The 18,858-nt window shown below is 35.7% G+C and overlaps 4 protein-coding genes across 4 annotated transcripts in view; 2 read left to right on the top strand and 2 right to left on the bottom strand.

Moving 5' to 3' along the window:
• Nucleotides 1-18,858, top strand: part of LOC126773400 (WD repeat-containing protein 61-like) — a 146,834-nt gene that overhangs the window by 12,164 nt on the left and 115,812 nt on the right. The gene's annotated exons all lie outside the window — the stretch shown is intronic.
• On the bottom strand, nt 2,313-3,082 carry LOC126773475 (cuticle protein-like). The gene is made up of 2 exons (XM_050494429.1): nt 3,071-3,082; nt 2,313-2,753 (listed from the first exon to the last, which is right to left on the bottom strand). Exons 1-2 carry the CDS (start codon nt 3,080-3,082, stop codon nt 2,313-2,315), a joined length of 453 nt encoding a protein of 150 aa, XP_050350386.1.
• On the top strand, nt 3,477-10,109 carry LOC126773474 (cuticle protein 18.6-like). Its single transcript, XM_050494428.1, has 3 exons — nt 3,477-3,488; nt 3,602-4,003; nt 9,642-10,109. The coding sequence occupies exons 1-3, from the start codon at nt 3,477-3,479 to the stop codon at nt 10,107-10,109; spliced, it is 882 nt and encodes a 293-aa protein (XP_050350385.1).
• On the bottom strand, nt 12,844-13,463 carry LOC126773473 (cuticle protein 7-like). The gene is made up of 2 exons (XM_050494427.1): nt 13,452-13,463; nt 12,844-13,340 (listed from the first exon to the last, which is right to left on the bottom strand). The coding sequence occupies exons 1-2, from the start codon at nt 13,461-13,463 to the stop codon at nt 12,846-12,848; spliced, it is 507 nt and encodes a 168-aa protein (XP_050350384.1). The 3' UTR covers nt 12,844-12,845.

Here is an 18,858-nt window from a genome sequence, read left to right as displayed (position 1 = left end):
AAAAGTAATACACGATAATATTTCTATTGTATATAAAAAAATTAACGTTACATTTCGATTACGACATTCTACTTCAACGAACTACATATTACAGAGGCCTGATGTAATACAAACGCTATTTGAAAATAGCTACTTAGTTAGCTCAAATATCTGGGTTATTCTAAGCTCACTAGATATGTTATGTACTAGACTAGGTTTCGTCGGTGGCTTCGCCCGCGCTTAGCCGGAGAATGATTTTCAAGTGTTGATCTATGTGGTAAGGATATAAGCTATCTTTATTACACATTTCCTCCAAATCCACGTCTACCCGTTTTTGCATGATTAAGTAACAAACATACCAACTTTCACAATTTATTATATTCCTAGGATATAACTAAAATATTTAATTACATAATAATTTACATGACCTCGTGGGTAGGAATGCCAGCGCTGTTTCTAGAAGAATCGCAAATCCGATTCTTCGTGTGGGTAATGCACTAGGTCTCCTGTCACCGGGGACAGTGGCATTAATACGGAGTGTTATATTAGAATTATTTTTGCACTATTACACCAAGGTCACAAGTGTTTTAATTGCAAACGTATAACGTATTTTGGTAATAAGGTAGATATGAAAATAATATCTTGCGATCGTTTTCTTGTCGTCAGTTCAGGATTACCTTTATATGCAATAGACTCCAAGGGAATTGTGTGAAAATAAATAAAACTGCGAGTGGTTTTGACATGATATTTTCCTTTTCTTTATATACGATTGATTAGTGTCGAAACATTAAAGCTTAAATATTTAAACTCCTCATTTACCTAAGGTAGAGATTATAGAGCCCAATACATACGGCGCCGGCACTGGGGCAGAGCGAGAGCTCTAGGCTTCAGGTAGCAAGCGAAAATTAAAAAAAAATCCATGGGGTACATACGCGCTGTTTAATTTTTATAAACGTGGAAATTAATATTTATATAACATTCATTGACATGCAATGTATGTGATGTGATGACCGGCCAACGTGGAAATCCTTGGGGTAGGCCTTTGTCCAGCAGTGGACGTCTTCCGGCTGATATGATGATGATGATGTGATGTAATGGTGTCGACCAAAGGGCGCTGAAAGACAATCTCGCTCTATCCTGAGTAAGGGCCAGGGCCGGCGTTGACTACATGGCTTAATGCGGTCTTGTGCGTCGGTGAAGTTAATTTACTTCTAGAAAAAAGATTAGTTTCGCTTACGAAAGTAGAATAAATTGATATATACTTGTAACCTTTGATGTAAATTTTAATTTTTAAATATAAACTTAATTATTAAAGATAAGTTTATTAATATAACAATTATAGAAATTTGTAATTTATACTCTAATAAAATAAGTAATTCAAAAGCAATTAAAATATTTCTACATTTCTTTAAGTTATTAACTCCGAGCTCATTGAACCGGTTCGACAGTCAATTACACTTGACGATGAAAAAAGCTTACGACAACTATTGCTTATATAAAACGATTACAGATCAAATTACAGAGTGATTGATTTTTTAATATTATTTATTGTTATAATTAGCTCGCGCATTTTACCTTGATCAGATGAAGATTATTTTGGTAAATATCACGTGAAATACAATTTCCTGTCAAATATTATGTTCAATACGTTTGCATTATCTTAGCTTTTATTATATTCGATGTTAAGTTATAATACTAAATATTGTCTATCAATCCCTTTTTCAAATTCAAAACGCTTCCAGCGTTACACTTGTTTATTGATTGTTAACATCCACTACCGCGAGAAACGCCTCAGTCTTGAGAAGAAAGTATATATTTTTTGTCATCGCTGATTTTTATACTGAAGGAAAAAATATTATAATTTAGCTTGAAATGGCTTGAACGCGATCGTTTCATTCCAATCTGTATGATCTATACGCGATGCATTAAAATATTTAGCTATCTGTGTTTTGCCTCTTAATTTTCATGTGCTCAATTTGTATTAATAACTCATTTCGTATTCAGCGACGGAGGAAAAGATCATGAGAAAACCTTCATGTGTCGAAAATCTTCCACGCATATATATGGTCTAATGCTCTAATATCTAGCTTATGAAATAAGTCAAGCCAAACGCTCTCCTCAAATAGAAGGAAGGCCTTAGCCTAAAAATGGGACGTTTGTTTGACCCTTTGCTCGTGAAGTGGATGGTCCTCCACAATCTTCCTTAAGATGGCTATAAATCTCAATAAAATGAAAGAAAAAACATGTAATAAATCTTAAGCAAATAATTTATTTGTAACTATTTATATCACATAAATAACTTAAGGAACGACAACGGATAACAACTAGTGACTTTAGTGCTGGTAGGAGATGGCGGGAGAAGAGTAAGACACGTGGGTGAGAGGTGCGGAGTAGGCCACTTTGGCAACGGGAGCGGAGTAGGCGACGGGAGCGGAGTAAGCCACCTTGGCGACGGGCGTAGCGTACGCGATCTTGGCGGGAGCTGGCGCTTGGATGGGCTGACCCTCGTAGCGGACGATGGCGTTGAATCCATTTTCCTTGTCAGCGGTGTACTCGACGATGCGGTGCACGCCGTCGGGTTGCACCAGAGAGTAGGAGCCGTGCAAGGCGTCTCCGGCGCGGGCCTCCTGCTGCTGTTTCACGTCTCCGCTTTGACCATCGTGGACGGAGTACTGGAAGTCGTACTGAGCGGGCGATTCGGCGTAAGCGATTTTGCCAACGGGAACTACGGGCAGGGCTGAGGCGGCTACGGCCAAAGCGAGGACGGCGACGAACTGTAATAAAATAAACGATTATATCTTAATCCTGGTTAAGTTTTAAGGAACTAATATCAGTTGCCAATTTTAATATATATTTTTTTATTGTATATGAAGGCGGACGAGTATATGGGCCACCTGAATGTAAGTGGTCACCAAGGCCCATAGACATTGACATAGTAAAAAATGTTAAACATCGCCTACATCGCCAATGCGCCACCAACCTTGGAAATTAAGTGTTATGTCCCTTGTGCCTGTAATTACATTTTTATAAAATTTTAATATTTTTTGTAAATTAATTTTATTTATGTATTGACTTATATTATAGAGTTTACCTTAGCAGACATTGTTGATAACGCGAATGTCAGTGTGAATGTAATAATTATGTCTCCGCCGCGGTTTTATATATCGGTTGTTGCAAAAAAGTCCACTTCGTTGGTCTTGTTTTCGGTTTCATAAATATTATTAAGAGTACTCCTGAATTATTTTATGTGTAAATTTTCGATTCCATGAACACTTTTACAAGAGTTCCTAACCTGAAAATGACAATTAGAGGTCGATCCCAACAACTTAATTAACATAGATTGTTCATTCGCAAGGAGTTAGCGCATGCGTGTAAGCTATATTGCTCGCGGGCACGAATGTTTCACCGAGTTCAATTTTTTTGCAATATTTTTTATATAAAAACGCGACTTGAACTTAAATTATTACATTCATACTCCGACATTCACAACAGCAACAATGGTCGCTAAGGTGAACTATTTTATTTAATAAATATATTAGAAAGAAATACCCAATATATCAACATATTCGCCTTTTAAGCTGAAACTGAAAAGAACCAGAGATAATCATTTATTTTATTACAGTTCGTCGCCGTCCTCGCTTTGGCCGTAGTCGCCTCAGCCCTGCCCGTAGTTCCCGTTGGCAAAATCGCTTACGCCGAATCGCCCGCTCAGTACGACTTCCAGTACTCCGTCCACGATGGTCAAAGCGGAGACGTGAAACAGCAGCAGGAGGCTCGCGCCGGAGACGCCGTGCACGGCTCCTACTCGCTGGTGCAACCCGACGGCGTGCACCGCATCGTCGAGTACACCGCTGACAAGGAGAACGGATTCAACGCCATCGTTCGCTACGAGGGTCAGCCCATCCAAGCGCCAGCTCCCGCCAAGATCGCGTACGCTGCGCCCGTCGCCAAGGTGGCTTACTCCGCTCCCATCGCCTACTCCGCTCCCGTTGCCAAACTCGCCTACGCCGCCCCCGTCGCCAAGGTGGCCTACTCCGCACCTCTCACCCACGTGTCTTACTCTTCTCCCGCCATCTCCTACCAGCACTAAAGTCACTAGTTGTTATCCGTTGTCGTTCCTTAAGTTATTTATGTGATATAAATAGTTACAAATAAATTATTTGTTTAAGATTTACTCTGTTCTTTTCTTTGTCAAATTTTATTTAATTCGAAAACAAAATTAACCAAAAATAACTAAACTACAGCAAACTACTCATCCTTATACGAGTAGATAACCTATGTATAACAAATTAACAACATTAAACTTTTCTATTTAATATGTTATAAATACTAATATTTTATCTTTTAGTTTTGCCCTGCTCCTACAAACACTACTTGACTGATTGCGAAGACTTTACGACGTATAGAAGAAAAAATGATTACTCTAACATACCATTGATATCAATACTTACAAGCAACGGTATATAGGCAATTATACTCTCAAAATAAACATACATATACCTAAATATTTGATTAATTTGAATCATGATGATAAAATGTATTTAATTTGCGATTGAAAATATATACATATTATAAAAATGTAACTGATCGCTGTCTGTACATGGAAGATATTTGAGTTAAACTATTACCGGGGGGCTTTATCAACGCAATAGAACCCAAAACAAGGATTGTTAGAATTTTTGTCTGTTTATATGTTTGTTTGTGCGTTTGTGCACGCTAATCTTAGAAACTGTTTAACGGATTTGAGTTTCACTAATGTATTGTGGCTAACTTCACTTAAAATTTAGTGTTTGTTTTATTTTAACCGGTTTCTAAATAATAAAGTAATTTCAATATAAAGAATCACGTTGAACATTTATTCCTACCTATAAATGATAGTCTGTAAAATGATGATAAATAAAAAATGGACGGTTTCAGAGCTTTAGACCCTCCGATATAAATTGAGCTCAGATCTACATGACCAATCATGTTAAATAGAGTCCAGCTTATGTTGGTACTTTCGGTTAACGCACCCACGCGTACATATCTTTTAAGGTTGACTCGCTTTTGTAGAAACTACAAACTTTTGTATGTTAATCAAATTTGTTCTAAAATAATGCATTATTTGAAAATTCGTTTTTATAAACAGTGCATTAATTCTTATGAAAGACTTCGAGGTAAGATCATAGACAGATTTTAGTACTTTTTCTAGTTTTGACATATTTCAACGGGCCGAGTAGGTTGTTTGAAATTACTTATACATACATAAGTATTTGTTTTCAGTTTGTAAATAACTTAGTAAGTTAAAGTTTATAGCTTAGGTAGGTATTTCGTTGCGTCGCCGCATATATATTTTTTCAAGTGTTTATTAAATTTTTACTTAAAAAAAACGGATTTACGTTTTAGTTTTAAAAGGACACAATTTCCTATGGAGGTATCGTCTGCAGTCACATTAAATAAAGCACAGGGAAGATATTAAAGTATGTTGGAAAATACTTAAGGGAATTATGTTTTTCTCATGGCCAATTGTATGTTGTTGCGCTATCTAGATCATGGTTCATGGCAATGGAGCATGGTAATAAATATTGAATAAACTGAAATATTATAAGTCTGCTCTTTGTGACTTCTTAAAGTTATACATGAGTGAAACCGCGGGCACAGCTAGTGAAATAATAAGACTGTTAACTAAACAATCATGTCAGTTAGTTTCTTAACTGATGAAAATTGTATTATCTGTATTACGACCTTATATTGTTAACGTTGCTTGCGGGTGATTAGTTATACAATGCTGTGTCTGCTTCTCTCGAATGTCAAATCAAAATGACGGAAAAAACATGAATCAGTGCTTTACTAAATATCCTTTAAGCAATACTTATAAGTAAGGACATTCGTCTTTGGTAATTGCTTATCTATCAATTCACAGTATACGTATAAATTCTATATATCTTTTTACAAAAATCTACTATTTTTACAGTTTTGAATTATGCAAAATTGAGAATGTATAGTGAACCTCGACGGACGAAATTTGTTAAAATCAACTGCTCGTGTACCATTCTTTCTCAAAATATAATTTATTCAAGGAAGCCCTTACAAGTACTTTTGAATTGTTATTTTTACAAGATACAGTACAGTAACAGCCTGTTAATGTCCCACTGTTGGGCTAAGGCCTCCTCTCCCTTTTGAGGAGAAGGTTTGGAGCTTATTCCACTACACTGCTCCAATGCGGGTTGGTAGAATACTTATGTGGCATAATTTCAATGAAACTAGACACATGCATTTACGAGATAAATTGAATGTTACAATTGGTTCAAATATGGATTCTACCCAGAAGATCCGGCAAGAAATTCAGTTTATCATATTTTCCATCACAGTAACAACCTGTGAATGTCCCACTGATGGGTTAAGGTCTCCTCTCCCTTTTTGAGGAGAAAGTTTGGAGCTTATTCCACCACGCTGCTCTAATGCGGGTTGGTGGAATACACATGTGGCAGAATTTTATTGAAATTCGACACATGCAGGTTTCCTCACGATGTTTTCCTTCACCGTCAAGCATGAGATGAATTGTAATAACAAATTAAGCACATGAAAATTCAGTGGTGCTTGCCCGGGTTTGAGCCCACGATCATTGGTTAAGATTCAAGCGTTCTTACCACTGGGCCATCTCGGCTTGGCCATCAATTAAAGTTAATTAAATAAAAATAAAATTGTTGTACATTCTGCATGAAAATCAACGAATACAAACTCCAAACTTTTTTATTATTTATATAATCTTTTATTTATTAATAAGTTTTTACTAAATGTTTTTCTGAAGATTAAATTTAAATCTGTTAATTTGCAATGCTATAAATTATAAATATCTGCGAGATTATTAAGGAAGCTTAAATCTTGCCAAAGGAATGCTGTGATGACATTGCGGAGATGGATATTGGTGTTATAGTTTTAATAAATTAGATTATTCTCTAAACTAAGTATTGATTGATGGTATTGTTGAACAAATATATAAATAAAGATTTTTTTCTTGCGCTTCTAAAATAAGAGCGACATACCGCTTGTCGTGACAATTTTATTGAGTCCAATGTCATCTTATATAATTTTAATGAGTGAGTGAAGTTATTTTTCTTTAATACATTTTGTGTCATAGTTACCAAACGAACTATCATAATAAACATTATATGAATAAAGATGAAACGGTATAAAAACTTTATTCTTTTTTCATTGTAAATAGTCAATATTTTACGAAATTATCTGCTTATAGTGTCCGTACTCGGATTCGTCTGCGTGTGAGGCGATGCAAGTTTTATTTCTTTATACTTATTTATATATTTATTATAATTATTTATATTATTAATCTATTTCCTTTTTTATATCCCTGACAAAGTGTATGCACAACTTGACGATACTTCATAAACACGAATATTATAATGATATAATAAGTAAATTTAAAGTACACTAAGCATTATTGAAGGCGGAGATTTGAACGGAATACCAGCGACTCTACTCCTTTCTTTGTCGCACTACCAAAAAATGTAATTCCTTACCAGCTCACGTGTTCCCCTCCTCTTATAACCCGGGTTCCTTCAAACGAGGCGTGAAGAGGCATCTTACGGGCCGGCAAGGCGGGGACGGCTAGTACAGAACATTCTTCCCGGCTGTACTGGCCGTCATCGCGTTTGGACTCTACTACCACTTACCATCAGGTGGAGTAGAGTCATTTGCCATCCCGGCGCATATATAAAAAAAAAGCGAGGCGGAATAAACTCCTCAAAATGCTGGACGAAGGCCTCTTTGTTTTAAAGCATTGGTACATTTACGAATTTTACTATATATACAAATCTAAAACAAGTTCAATAATATGATACACTGTGTTTATAGTTATAGTCATGAGGTAAGCACGGCTAATGTCTTCATTTTCCATTACGAACGCAATTAGATAGCCGTACATTGCATAGCTACTAACGCTTCATTGAAAACGAAATACAACTGTTTCATGATCTACAAGCTATTTTATTATACAGTCTTAAGACTGAGAGGTAATATAAACATCAGATCGTATTGTTGTATTCTGTTTGAAATATTTCTTTCGCGATATTTTCACAAAGAATCAAAATTTTTAGTTTTACTGAAAAAATAGTTTCGAATTATTTGGGACTGCAAAGTAAATTACAAAATTTATCTATTAGTATTTGATTGGGACCTTCTAGTGAGTGTAATGTGACTGTCTACAGGCAATGCTAGCGTGTCTCCGAATGGACAAAAAGGGAAATAAAAAAAATTTCAACTAAATCAAAACAAACAATTTATTTGTAACTATTCATATCACAAAAATAACTTAAGGAACGACAACGGATAACAACTAGTGACTTTAGTGCTGGTAAGAGATGGCGGGAGAAGAGTAAGACACGTGGGTGAGAGGTGCGGAGTAGGCCACCTTGGCGACGGGGGCGGCGTAGGCGAGCTTGGTAATGGGAGCGGAGTAGGCGATGGGAGCGGAGTAAGCCACCTTGGCGACGGGCGCAGCGTACGCGATCTTGGCGGAAGCTGGCGCTTGGATGGGCTGACCCTCGTAGCGGACGATGGCGTTGAATCCGTTCTCCTTGTCAGCGGTGTACTCGACGATGCGGTGCACGCCGTCGGGTTGCACCAGCGAGTAGGAGCCGTGCACGGCGTCTCCGGCGCGAGCCTCCTGCTGCTGTTTCACGTCTCCGCTTTGACCATCGTGGACGGAGTACTGGAAGTCGTACTGAGCGGGCGATTCGGCGTAAGCGATTTTGCCAACGGGAACTACGGGCAGGGCTGAGGCAACTACAGCCAAAGCGAGGACGGCGACGAACTGTAATAAAATAAACGATTATCTCTGGTTCTTTTCAGTTTCAGCTAAAAAGGTGAATATGTTGATATATTAGGTATTTTTTTCTAATATATTTATTAAATAAAATAGTTCACCTTAGCGACCATCGTTGCTGTTGTGAATGTCGGAGTATGAATGTAATAATTTAAGTTCAAGTCGCGTTTTTATATAAAAAATATTGCAAAAAAATTGAACTCGGTGAAACATTCGTGCCCGCGAGCAATATAGCTTACACGCATGCGCTAACTCCTTGCGAATGAACAATCTATGTTAATTAAGTTGTTGGGATCGACCTCTAATTGTCATTTTCAGGTTAGGAACTCTTGGGAAAGTGTTCATGGTATTGTAAAATTTACACATAAAATAATTGTAGGGGTAATCCTAATAATATTTATGAAACCGAAAACAAGATCCACGAAGTGGACTTTTTTTGCAACAACCGATATATAAAACCGCGGCGGAGACATAATTATTACATTCACACTTTGACATTCGCGTTATCAACAATGTCTGCTAAGGTAAACTCTATAATATAAGTCAATACATAAATAAAATTAATTTACAAATAATATTAAAATTTTATAAAAATGTAACTACAGGCACAAGGGACATAACACTTAGTTCCCAAGGTTGGTGGCGCATTGGCGATGTAGGCGATGTTTAACATTTTTTACTATGTCAATGTCTATGGGCCTTGGTGACCACTTACATTCAGGTGGCCCATATACTCGTCCGCCTTCATATACAATAAAAAAATATATATTAAAATTGGCAACTGATATTAGTTCCTTAAAACTTAACCAGGATTAAGATATAATCGTTTATTTTATTACAGTTCGTCGCCGTCCTCGCTTTGGCCGTAGCCGCCTCAGCCCTGCCCGTAGTTCCCGTTGGCAAAATCGCTTACGCCGAATCGCCCGCTCAGTACGACTTCCAGTACTCCGTCCACGATGGCCAAAGCGGAGACGTGAAACAGCAGCAGGAGGCTCGCGCCGGAGACGCCGTGCACGGCTCCTACTCGCTGGTGCAACCCGACGGCGTGCACCGCATCGTCGAGTACACCGCTGACAAGGAGAACGGATTCAACGCCATCGTCCGCTACGAGGGTCAGCCCATCCAAGCGCCAGCTCCCGCCAAGATCGCGTACGCTGCGCCCGTCGCCAAGGTGGCTTACTCCGCTCCCATCGCCTACTCCGCTCCCATTGCCAAGCTCGCCTACGCCGCCCCCGTCGCCAAGGTGGCCTACTCCGCACCTCTCACCCACGTGTCTTACTCTTCTCCCGCCATCTCCTACCAGCACTAAAGTCACTAGTTGTTATCCGTTGTCGTTCCTTAAGTTATTTTTGTGATATGAATAGTTACAAATAAATTATTTGTTTAAGATTTATTACAAGTTTTTTCTTTCACTTATATGGGCTAAGATTCATAGTCAGCCTAAGGAAGATTGTGGGGGATGATCCACTTCACGAACAACGGTACTTTTTCCTTCATATGAAAATTGGTTATAATTTATAAGCATTTTGTTTAAGCCTACCACCAACAGCTAGCTAGTTTTTATATGATCACCATTTTAAATTAATATATTATTTTTTTGACAGTTGACAGAAAGCAATGTTTAGGGTTTAGATTCCTAAACTGTTTTGTTTTTGTTTTTTAATATATATTTATTTTTATCACCATTCGGCGAAAAGCTTAGATTGTCTGTGGTGAGTTACAGTGCAATAACTCCAATATTGGGCTAAGGCCTCCTCTCTCTTTGAAGAGAAGGCTTGGATCTTAATCCACCTTGCTGCGCTAATCTTACTTTTACATATACCACCGTTACCATTCAAAATATTCTCGCAATAATTTTATATCATATTATTATAGCGAAAACAATTAAATGTTAAAAATATTCATTCTAAATAAATTGATTTAAAAACAGAGTAAGGATAAAACTTTAATCCTTTTTACCTTTAACCTTTAAAGGTTAGATATGTCAATGCGTTTTGTAACTTTACGTATGCACTAAACGTATTAATATTATACATAAATATGTCATTCTGAAATTGTTAGGACCGTTATTATATAATAATTAATCTAGGTATATTGTACACAGTCGAGAAATTATTAACGGAATTAAAATAATCATATAAAATCGTTTCTACGCACAGTCCAAAACTGCTGAGTGTAGAAATTTGGAAGAAAGGTTTATTTTATAACGTAAGCATTTGATAAGAAACGTTTTTTTGTAATTTTTTTTTATAGAATAGGAAGGCGGACGAGCATATGGGCCACCTGATGGTAAGTGGTCACCAACGCCCTTAGACATTGGCATTGTAAGAAATGTCAACCATCGCTTACATATCCAATGCACCACCAACCTTGGGAACTAAGATTTTATCTCCCTTGTGCCTGTAATTAAACTGGCTCACTAACCCTTCAAACCGGAGCACAACAATATCAACTGCTGTTCTGCGGTAGAATATCTGATGAGTGGGTGGTAGCTACCCAGACGAGCTTGCACAAAGCCCTACCATCAGTCATTTCAATTCAATCAATTTCAACTTAAACGGGGGAAAGGAATAAAACAGAATTAAACGGGGGAATTAAACAAAAGTATAAAATTTACGTAGTTTTTAATATTTTAATTTAGTGTGTTTATAATTTAATTCATATTGGTCTGTTGAAGATACATGCCGTTCATAATTTTTCGACAGTATGCAATTTGGCTAGATTTTCTAAAGTAGCCGTTCATACAATTATCCAGTGACATAGACATCTCACTACCTCTGCTAACGATTATTTGAATTTAACAGAATTATCACTAAAATATTTCGCGCTGGTAAAATAGTAACAGCCTGATTCACTGGATGTTACTATTTTAGGTTAGCAGGTCCCAATGCTGGGCTAAAGCCTCCTCTCCCTTTTTGAGGAGAAGGTTTGGAGCTTATTCCACCACGCTACTCCAATGAGGGTTGGTGGAATACACATGTGGCAGAATTTCAGTGAAATTAGATACATGCAGGTTTCCTCACGATGTTTTCCTTCACCGTCAAACACGAGATGAATTATAATCACAAATTAAGCACATGAAAATTTAGTGGTGCTTGGCCGGGTTTGAACCCACGATCATCGGTTGAGATTCACGCGTTCTTACCACTGGGCCATATCGCTTTCGCTGGTAGAATAAACGAAGAAAATTATTATTTTTAGAAATTAATGCAATTTTATAAAGGCTTATTGTAAAAATTAATTACTCCATTAGAAAATGTAAACAATAAAATATATAAATAAAAATATAACAACTTAGTGATAAAATGATAGTTTTAGTAGTAGAATTAGCAAGGTACACGTATGTGCTGTTCACAGAAAGCCCTTCTGCAAAACTTAGTAATTCAATTCATATAATTATGTACGTATAAATTAAAAATCTGCTTTTGTTAATGAAAATATTAGTAATTCCTGTTAAACTGTTGAACTGTTATAATATTGATGTTCTTATTTATCTTAGTGTTTTTTGTTTCCATTTATATCTTAAGTTAAACCTTTATTTTAAATTAGTATTTAATAATTGTTAGTAGACTTTTTCAATTCTAGATTAAGATATGGATTTTTCTTAATAGGTATATTTATTTATTTTTAGACGAGTTTCCGTCCGCGGCTTGACACGCCTGTAAGGGGTTAGGTACCTTATATATTTTTCTGTAACCCAGAAAAAGTGTATGGACAATTACAATTAACAAACAAACTCACTTTCACATTTATAATATTAATAAAGAAAGGATTAGAGCATTTGAAAAACAAAATAGCACGCAATACGCAGCCGGTAGGTAGCTTCTCCAATGTTCACGGAATTATTATTTATACGGACACTTATTTACAGTTGACGGAATCAGTATAGGCGTGAGTAGTTTGCTCCAGTTGGGTAATTCTTTGTTATAATTTTATTTTTAAATGAATTAAAATACTATGAACGAAAACAACAGCGTAAATCTTAAACAAATAATTTATTTGTAACTATTTAAGAATAAATTAGACAACAGTAACAATTTAAGTCTTAGTGGTGGTAGGAGATGGTAGGAGAAGAGAAGGTGACTTGAGTTAGGGGGTGAGCAGCGTATGCGACCTTGGCAACGGGAGCGTACGCGACCTTGGCTACGGGAGCAGCATAGGAGATGGGAGCGGAGTATGCGATTTTGGCTGGTGCAGCATATGCGATCTTGGCAGGCGCGGCGTATGCGACCTTAGCAGGAGCGGGTTGCGGGATGGGGTGGCCTTCGTAACGTACAATAGCGTTGAAACCGTGTTCCTTGTCTGAAGTGTACTCAACAATGCGGTGGACACCATCGGGCTGTACTAGTGAGTAGGAGCCGTGGACATCGTCACCGGCACGGGATTCCTGTTGCTGCTTGATGTCACCAGTGTGCTCATCGTGGACGGAGTATTGGAAGTCGTAATGAGCGGGTGCTTCGGCTTCGGCGTACGCGTATTTTGCGACGGGAACCAAGGGTATGGCGGAGGCGGCCACGGCCAGGGAGAGGACTACGATGAACTGAAACAGGAATAATAAATATTTTTACAATGGTGGTCTAAGAATAATCTTGTAAATAGACAAATACTTTAATACATATTATATTAAAATATATAATTGTTTTCGTCTCACCTTAGCTGCCATTGTTGCTGTTACGGTTGTCGAAATGTAACTATGCCTCGTTGTGACCTGCTCAAGTTTTTATACATGAATTATCGCGAGCTTTTTGGGCATGGTGACATATAATCGGCCGCAGGCTACAGACCATGCACTAATTAAAGCTACAGTTGACAGTGAGGTGAAGGTTGGCGGCGCACGGTTGAAAAGTCAAATGTAAGTAGATCGTGAGTTGACATACAGATGATAAAACACCTTAGTTATCATATGATCTGAGAGTATAATATTAAATATTCACATTTATTTATGTAACTACTTTTCCCCTGCGGCTTCGCTCGCATTTGGGGGCAGTTCTATGTGTTAGGTTTAAAAAAAGTAGCCGATATCCTACCTTAGGGCTTAAGTATATCAGCGAGAAAAAAAAGGCTTAAGTATGTCTTGTACATCAAATTCAGTTTATTGGTGATGCCGTGAAAGCATAACAGACAGAGCTATTTCGCATTTATAATATAATAATATAATATAGCATAACATTTCGTAATGTATAAAGAAGACAACAGTTCAACAGAAGTGTTGGACTTGGTAGGGATTGTGATATAGTTTTGCTTTAATTAACAAATATTTCTCCTCAACATTGAGGGTGGAGCCAATTCTACTAATTTATTAAGATTCTACTCTAATCCATCTTCGAACGAACCGTAACTGCATGGTAAGTAAACGATTTTCGAGATTGCGATAAAGTGACTATTTGTAAGTAGAATTGTTTTGAATTGAAACCCCTCGACTGGTAGCCAATTAACTCTTTAATATTTTAGACAGTGAAGATTCGATAAAATATATTTAAAATAAACTATTTTTAATTTGAATGTAATTAGTTTAATCATTAAATAAATTTACTTATAGGCTTGGTGCAAGTACGAACGCAGTGGGTCAATTATCCTACCAGCAACCATTTGTATTGCTATGTTCTACTTTAAAGGGACGGGACATCTTAGTTTCTATAATTCACGGTGAATATTTCTTAAGCCGAATGTCTATGGGAGATGCTAGCGATACCTATCTGTACCAATGCTGGTAGCTGGATACAATGTAGCAAAATCATCCGACACATGTAGGTATTCTTTAACCGCCAAATACGAGATGAATTATAAGCACAAATAAAGCTTGCCCGGATTTGAACCCCCAATCCTTGATTAAGATTCAAGTGGTTTAGACATTTTATTTATTTATTTATTCCAATGTCATTTTCCATCTCAGTTAATTTTAGAAATAAAAATAATACCAAAATACTCCTTAACATTCTTGTCTGTATTGCACAAGGTCATACTTACTTCAGTAGTTATTTTTAATTCAAATTTGCGTCTATTCATTCTAAAAAAAAAAAAACAAAATTGATTTTTTAAATATTTATCTTGTATATGAAATTGTATCTATTTTAATTAAATAAAATGCTATGTAATAATAATGGTGTATTATATTTAACTGGTTTAAAATTATGTAATTTTTTAAATAAGGTCTCAAAATGTTTAACTGATTCAAATTTAAAGGTCAAAAGTGAGAAACGACAGAGGTCGAATCGGTAAAAGTACCTAAAGAATGTCACTCGATATGCAGTCAAATTATTTTCTTCGGTTTACGGTAAATTGACTTTGAATACAGATTATTAACTTTATACCTTTAAATAAATGTTCGCTCTGCTAAAAATATTTTTTTTTATGTATGGAAACCGTGAATTATATTATTATAATCAATTCTATTTTAAAACGTAAAAATGTATATTGAAAACTTTTAAGAGTATTTTAATAAAATTTAATAGTATTTTATACCTTATGATGTAGTTAAGTGGGGTTGTTTAAAGTATATGTATTTAATTCGGAAAAAAAGAGTACTGAGTTTCATGCCGGTAAGCCGGTTTTCTAGATTCTACATTCCAGTGGAAGTTTTACAGGCAGATTAAATCTGTAACATGATTCAAAATCGCTGATACCAATCGAACTGAATAAATATTACTTTGATTTTGACTTGTTGAGCCAAATTATATATTTATCACAATATACGAGTACACATGTCTTATTTTATATAATCCCCTCAACTCAACGCTAAGCTTGTATTACAAGCGGGTACGAGAAATTCCCAAGAGGTAGTGATCGAACTGACTTCACGTTTGACCTTGAGATATTTAAGGTATATATCGATTTTAAATATTATCCAAAATATTTATAATCAGAAGTAACTTTTGTTAATTTAAGGTCAATTGTTAAACATTTAATAAGACTAATAAAGATTAATTTATATTTTCCTGTCGGTTCGTAGAAAAATGTCCCGACAAGATGTCTGAATCGAACAAAAAATATGAATCGAGAATGTGTATATCACCATTGTACTGTGACCCTTCGCTTTCTACTTCAATTTAGTGTTCGTTGAATTACTGCGGATATGTCGGATCGTGTTATAGTGGTTTCTGATAGGGAAATTAAAAGCTTGCAGAACCTTGGCCCACATGCGATGGGTGTGGTCGGAGTTCGGACCGTTAATGTGTGTAACACGTCCAGATAAGAATGCCAGTCTGATTGATGGAGTTCATGCTTATGAAATATTGCTAATAATTGACATATGTGCGGCGGGTACTTTAAAATTGCACGACTTTTACAAAAAAAAAATTCACAGGTATTAAGAACGAATATGTTGTTTTATGAGCCGCGATGGGACAGTGGTCAGAGCCCGTAAATCTTAACCGTGAAGCAGGTTGTGTGTTCAAACTCGGGGAAGTAACTTAAATTGTGTTTATATTCAGCTCATGATCGGCGTTAATGGAAACATTACGAGGAAACCTGCGTGCTCAGATAAATTCTGATGTAGTCTACAGTAGTGAAACATTTTAATTGAAATATTTATTTAAGTTTAAGCTTTTTCATAGTATCTGTAGGCGGACGGACGGACAAATGGACCAACTGATGGTAAGTGGGAACTACAACCCATGGGCATTGGTCGGTTAGAAAGTGTAAACATTCCTTACATCGCCAATGTTCCACCAACCTTGGGAACTAAGATGTTATGTTCCTTGTGTATGTATTTTCACTGTCTCAATCACCCAACCAACCGGAACACAGCAATACTGAGTATTGCTGCTTGGCGTTAGAATGTCTGATGAGTGAGTGGTACTTACCCATACGGGCTTGTAGCTAGCTCTATCACCTAGTAGATATATTCTTACTTGTGTTATGGTTTTAACCAAACCCGTCGACGACAAAAATGCAATATAACGTATTGTTGTGTCCGATTTCAACGATGAATGAGGATGAGTTTCCTTTACGGTATAAATTAAGTGAAAACTAAGGATGACTGGATTTGAACTCGCGATCTTCGATTAAAATCCACATACGCAGCGGGCTTGCACTGCCCTATCATAAATAAAACTTCTAACACTAATTAAATTTATATAAAAAAGTATCGCAATGTGTCGTCATTTTTATGTAAGCTAATAATTATATTGCTATTTAGTGTAAGTCTGTTTGTTTAGATGTTTGTTACTTATCAATGAATTAGTTGAATGGAATCGAATTAAATTTAACTCAAAAATTCTTTATCTCAAAATTCAATCGGAGTCAAGATGACCCAGTGGTTAGAACACGTGAAACTTAACCAATGATTGTGGATTCAAAACCACTGAATTTTCAAGTCCTTAATTTTGTTTATGATTCATCTCTTGCTCGTCGGTGAAGGAAAACATCGTAAGGAAATGTGTATTTCACCATTCACCATGGGAGGAGACCTTATTCCAGCAGTAAGACATTTACAAGCCGTTCTTTAAATTGATAATAATTGAACACATTTATACATAATAAAGCGGGAGGTCACCAGCTACTTACAAACAGTTCGCCTACAAACATATCCAAAATCATATTAACGAAATAATACTTGTTACATAAATTATGAACTTACATCAATAACATGTGCAAGTAATTCGACTATTACTCGTTCAACGGGTATGTTACTGTTGCCATAACAGCATTTTAATGATTGACAAAATATTGCTCATGGGAAAATATTAAACTAGTTCCGAATGTAATTGGATTTGAAAAAAAAACTTGTTTCAATAAACACTTTAAATTATCGCATTCTACAATATATTGGAGGTAAAATATTTAATTAATCTATATTAATACATATACAATTTAATTATTTATATTTATTATATATATATGTATATATATATATATATATATATACATATATATATGTATGTATATATATATATACATATATATATATATATATAAAATTATATTATATAATTATATATATATATATTAAAATTAAATTGTCTATCTACGTTTTTAAAATAATTGTTTTTTTAAGTTAAGTTAATATTGATATAGTGAGCCAGTGTAATTAAAAGCACAAGGGACATAACACTTTAGTTCCCAAGGTTAGTGGCGCATTGGGGATGTGAGCGATGGTTAACATTTCTTACAAAGCCCATAGACATTGGCGTTGGTGACCACTTACCATTTACCATCAGGTCAATACTATAAAGAAAAACAATTGACCACACGTAAGTCTTCATAATTTACAGATTGAGAGAAAAAGAGAAAATAGGACCCTGAATAACAGTCGTGGGTTCGATCCTGACTATTGTCGTGCTCATAACACGAGATTTTCGTTTAATGAAAATGGCAAATTAGGTATGTCTGTAATTGGAAACCAACCTAACCAGTATTCTATTAAAAAATGGTATATAAACATAATTAAATTCAATAGATAATGTACAAATAAATAGTAAAATATAATGCATATACAATATATATGTGGTTTTTTTTATTGGGGGCAGTACGAGTATGAGGAAACCTAATGCCATATCTGTAGCTATCTTGATAACCAGTAGGATTTTTAGCAAACTTTGCATAAATATTTTCCTTAGTATCTATCAAGAGTTGACGGTAAAACATAAAACTTAACTTTTTTTTGTTTAAAGATGGACTTATGTTATAAGATCGAGTAAAACACGTATAATAATTAATTATATATACAAAATAATAATAAATGATAAATAAAATTAATTTCCATAAACTCAAGTCGAGTCCAAGTGATAGAACTAAAACCATTTAGCGTCAAAAACGATAAACTCGTACGTTACATTTAGAATTTGGTATTTGAAATTTTACTCTAAAAGAAATCTTTTTTATTTTTTAAGTCGGTTTACTACCTAAATATACATAAAACATACACTATTTGAATATAAATAAATATTAGCAATAAGTATCCTGTTATTAAGACTTGACACAGTTTAACGACAAGGGCTCAAATCATGAATGTCGAGTATGACATAATCTGTTCCAGTATTTGACTTACACGTGTATTAAGATACTAACTAGTGCGATGAGCAATGCCAGCGATAGTCGCAAACGGTATAAAAGCTCTG

The sequence above is a fragment of the Nymphalis io genome, chromosome 14, assembly GCF_905147045.1.
Source record: "Nymphalis io chromosome 14, ilAglIoxx1.1, whole genome shotgun sequence".
Lineage (NCBI taxonomy): Eukaryota > Metazoa > Arthropoda > Insecta > Lepidoptera > Nymphalidae > Nymphalis > Nymphalis io.
Note: the sequence above shows the minus strand (reverse complement) of the source record. Positions and strands in the feature narration are given on the sequence as shown.

Coding starts and splice junctions, on each gene's coding strand:
- LOC126773474 (XM_050494428.1), top strand. Junction 4,004..9,641: donor ACGCCGCCCCCGTCGCCAAG/GTGGCCTACTCC, acceptor ATTTTATTACAG/TTCGTCGCCGTCCTCGCTTT.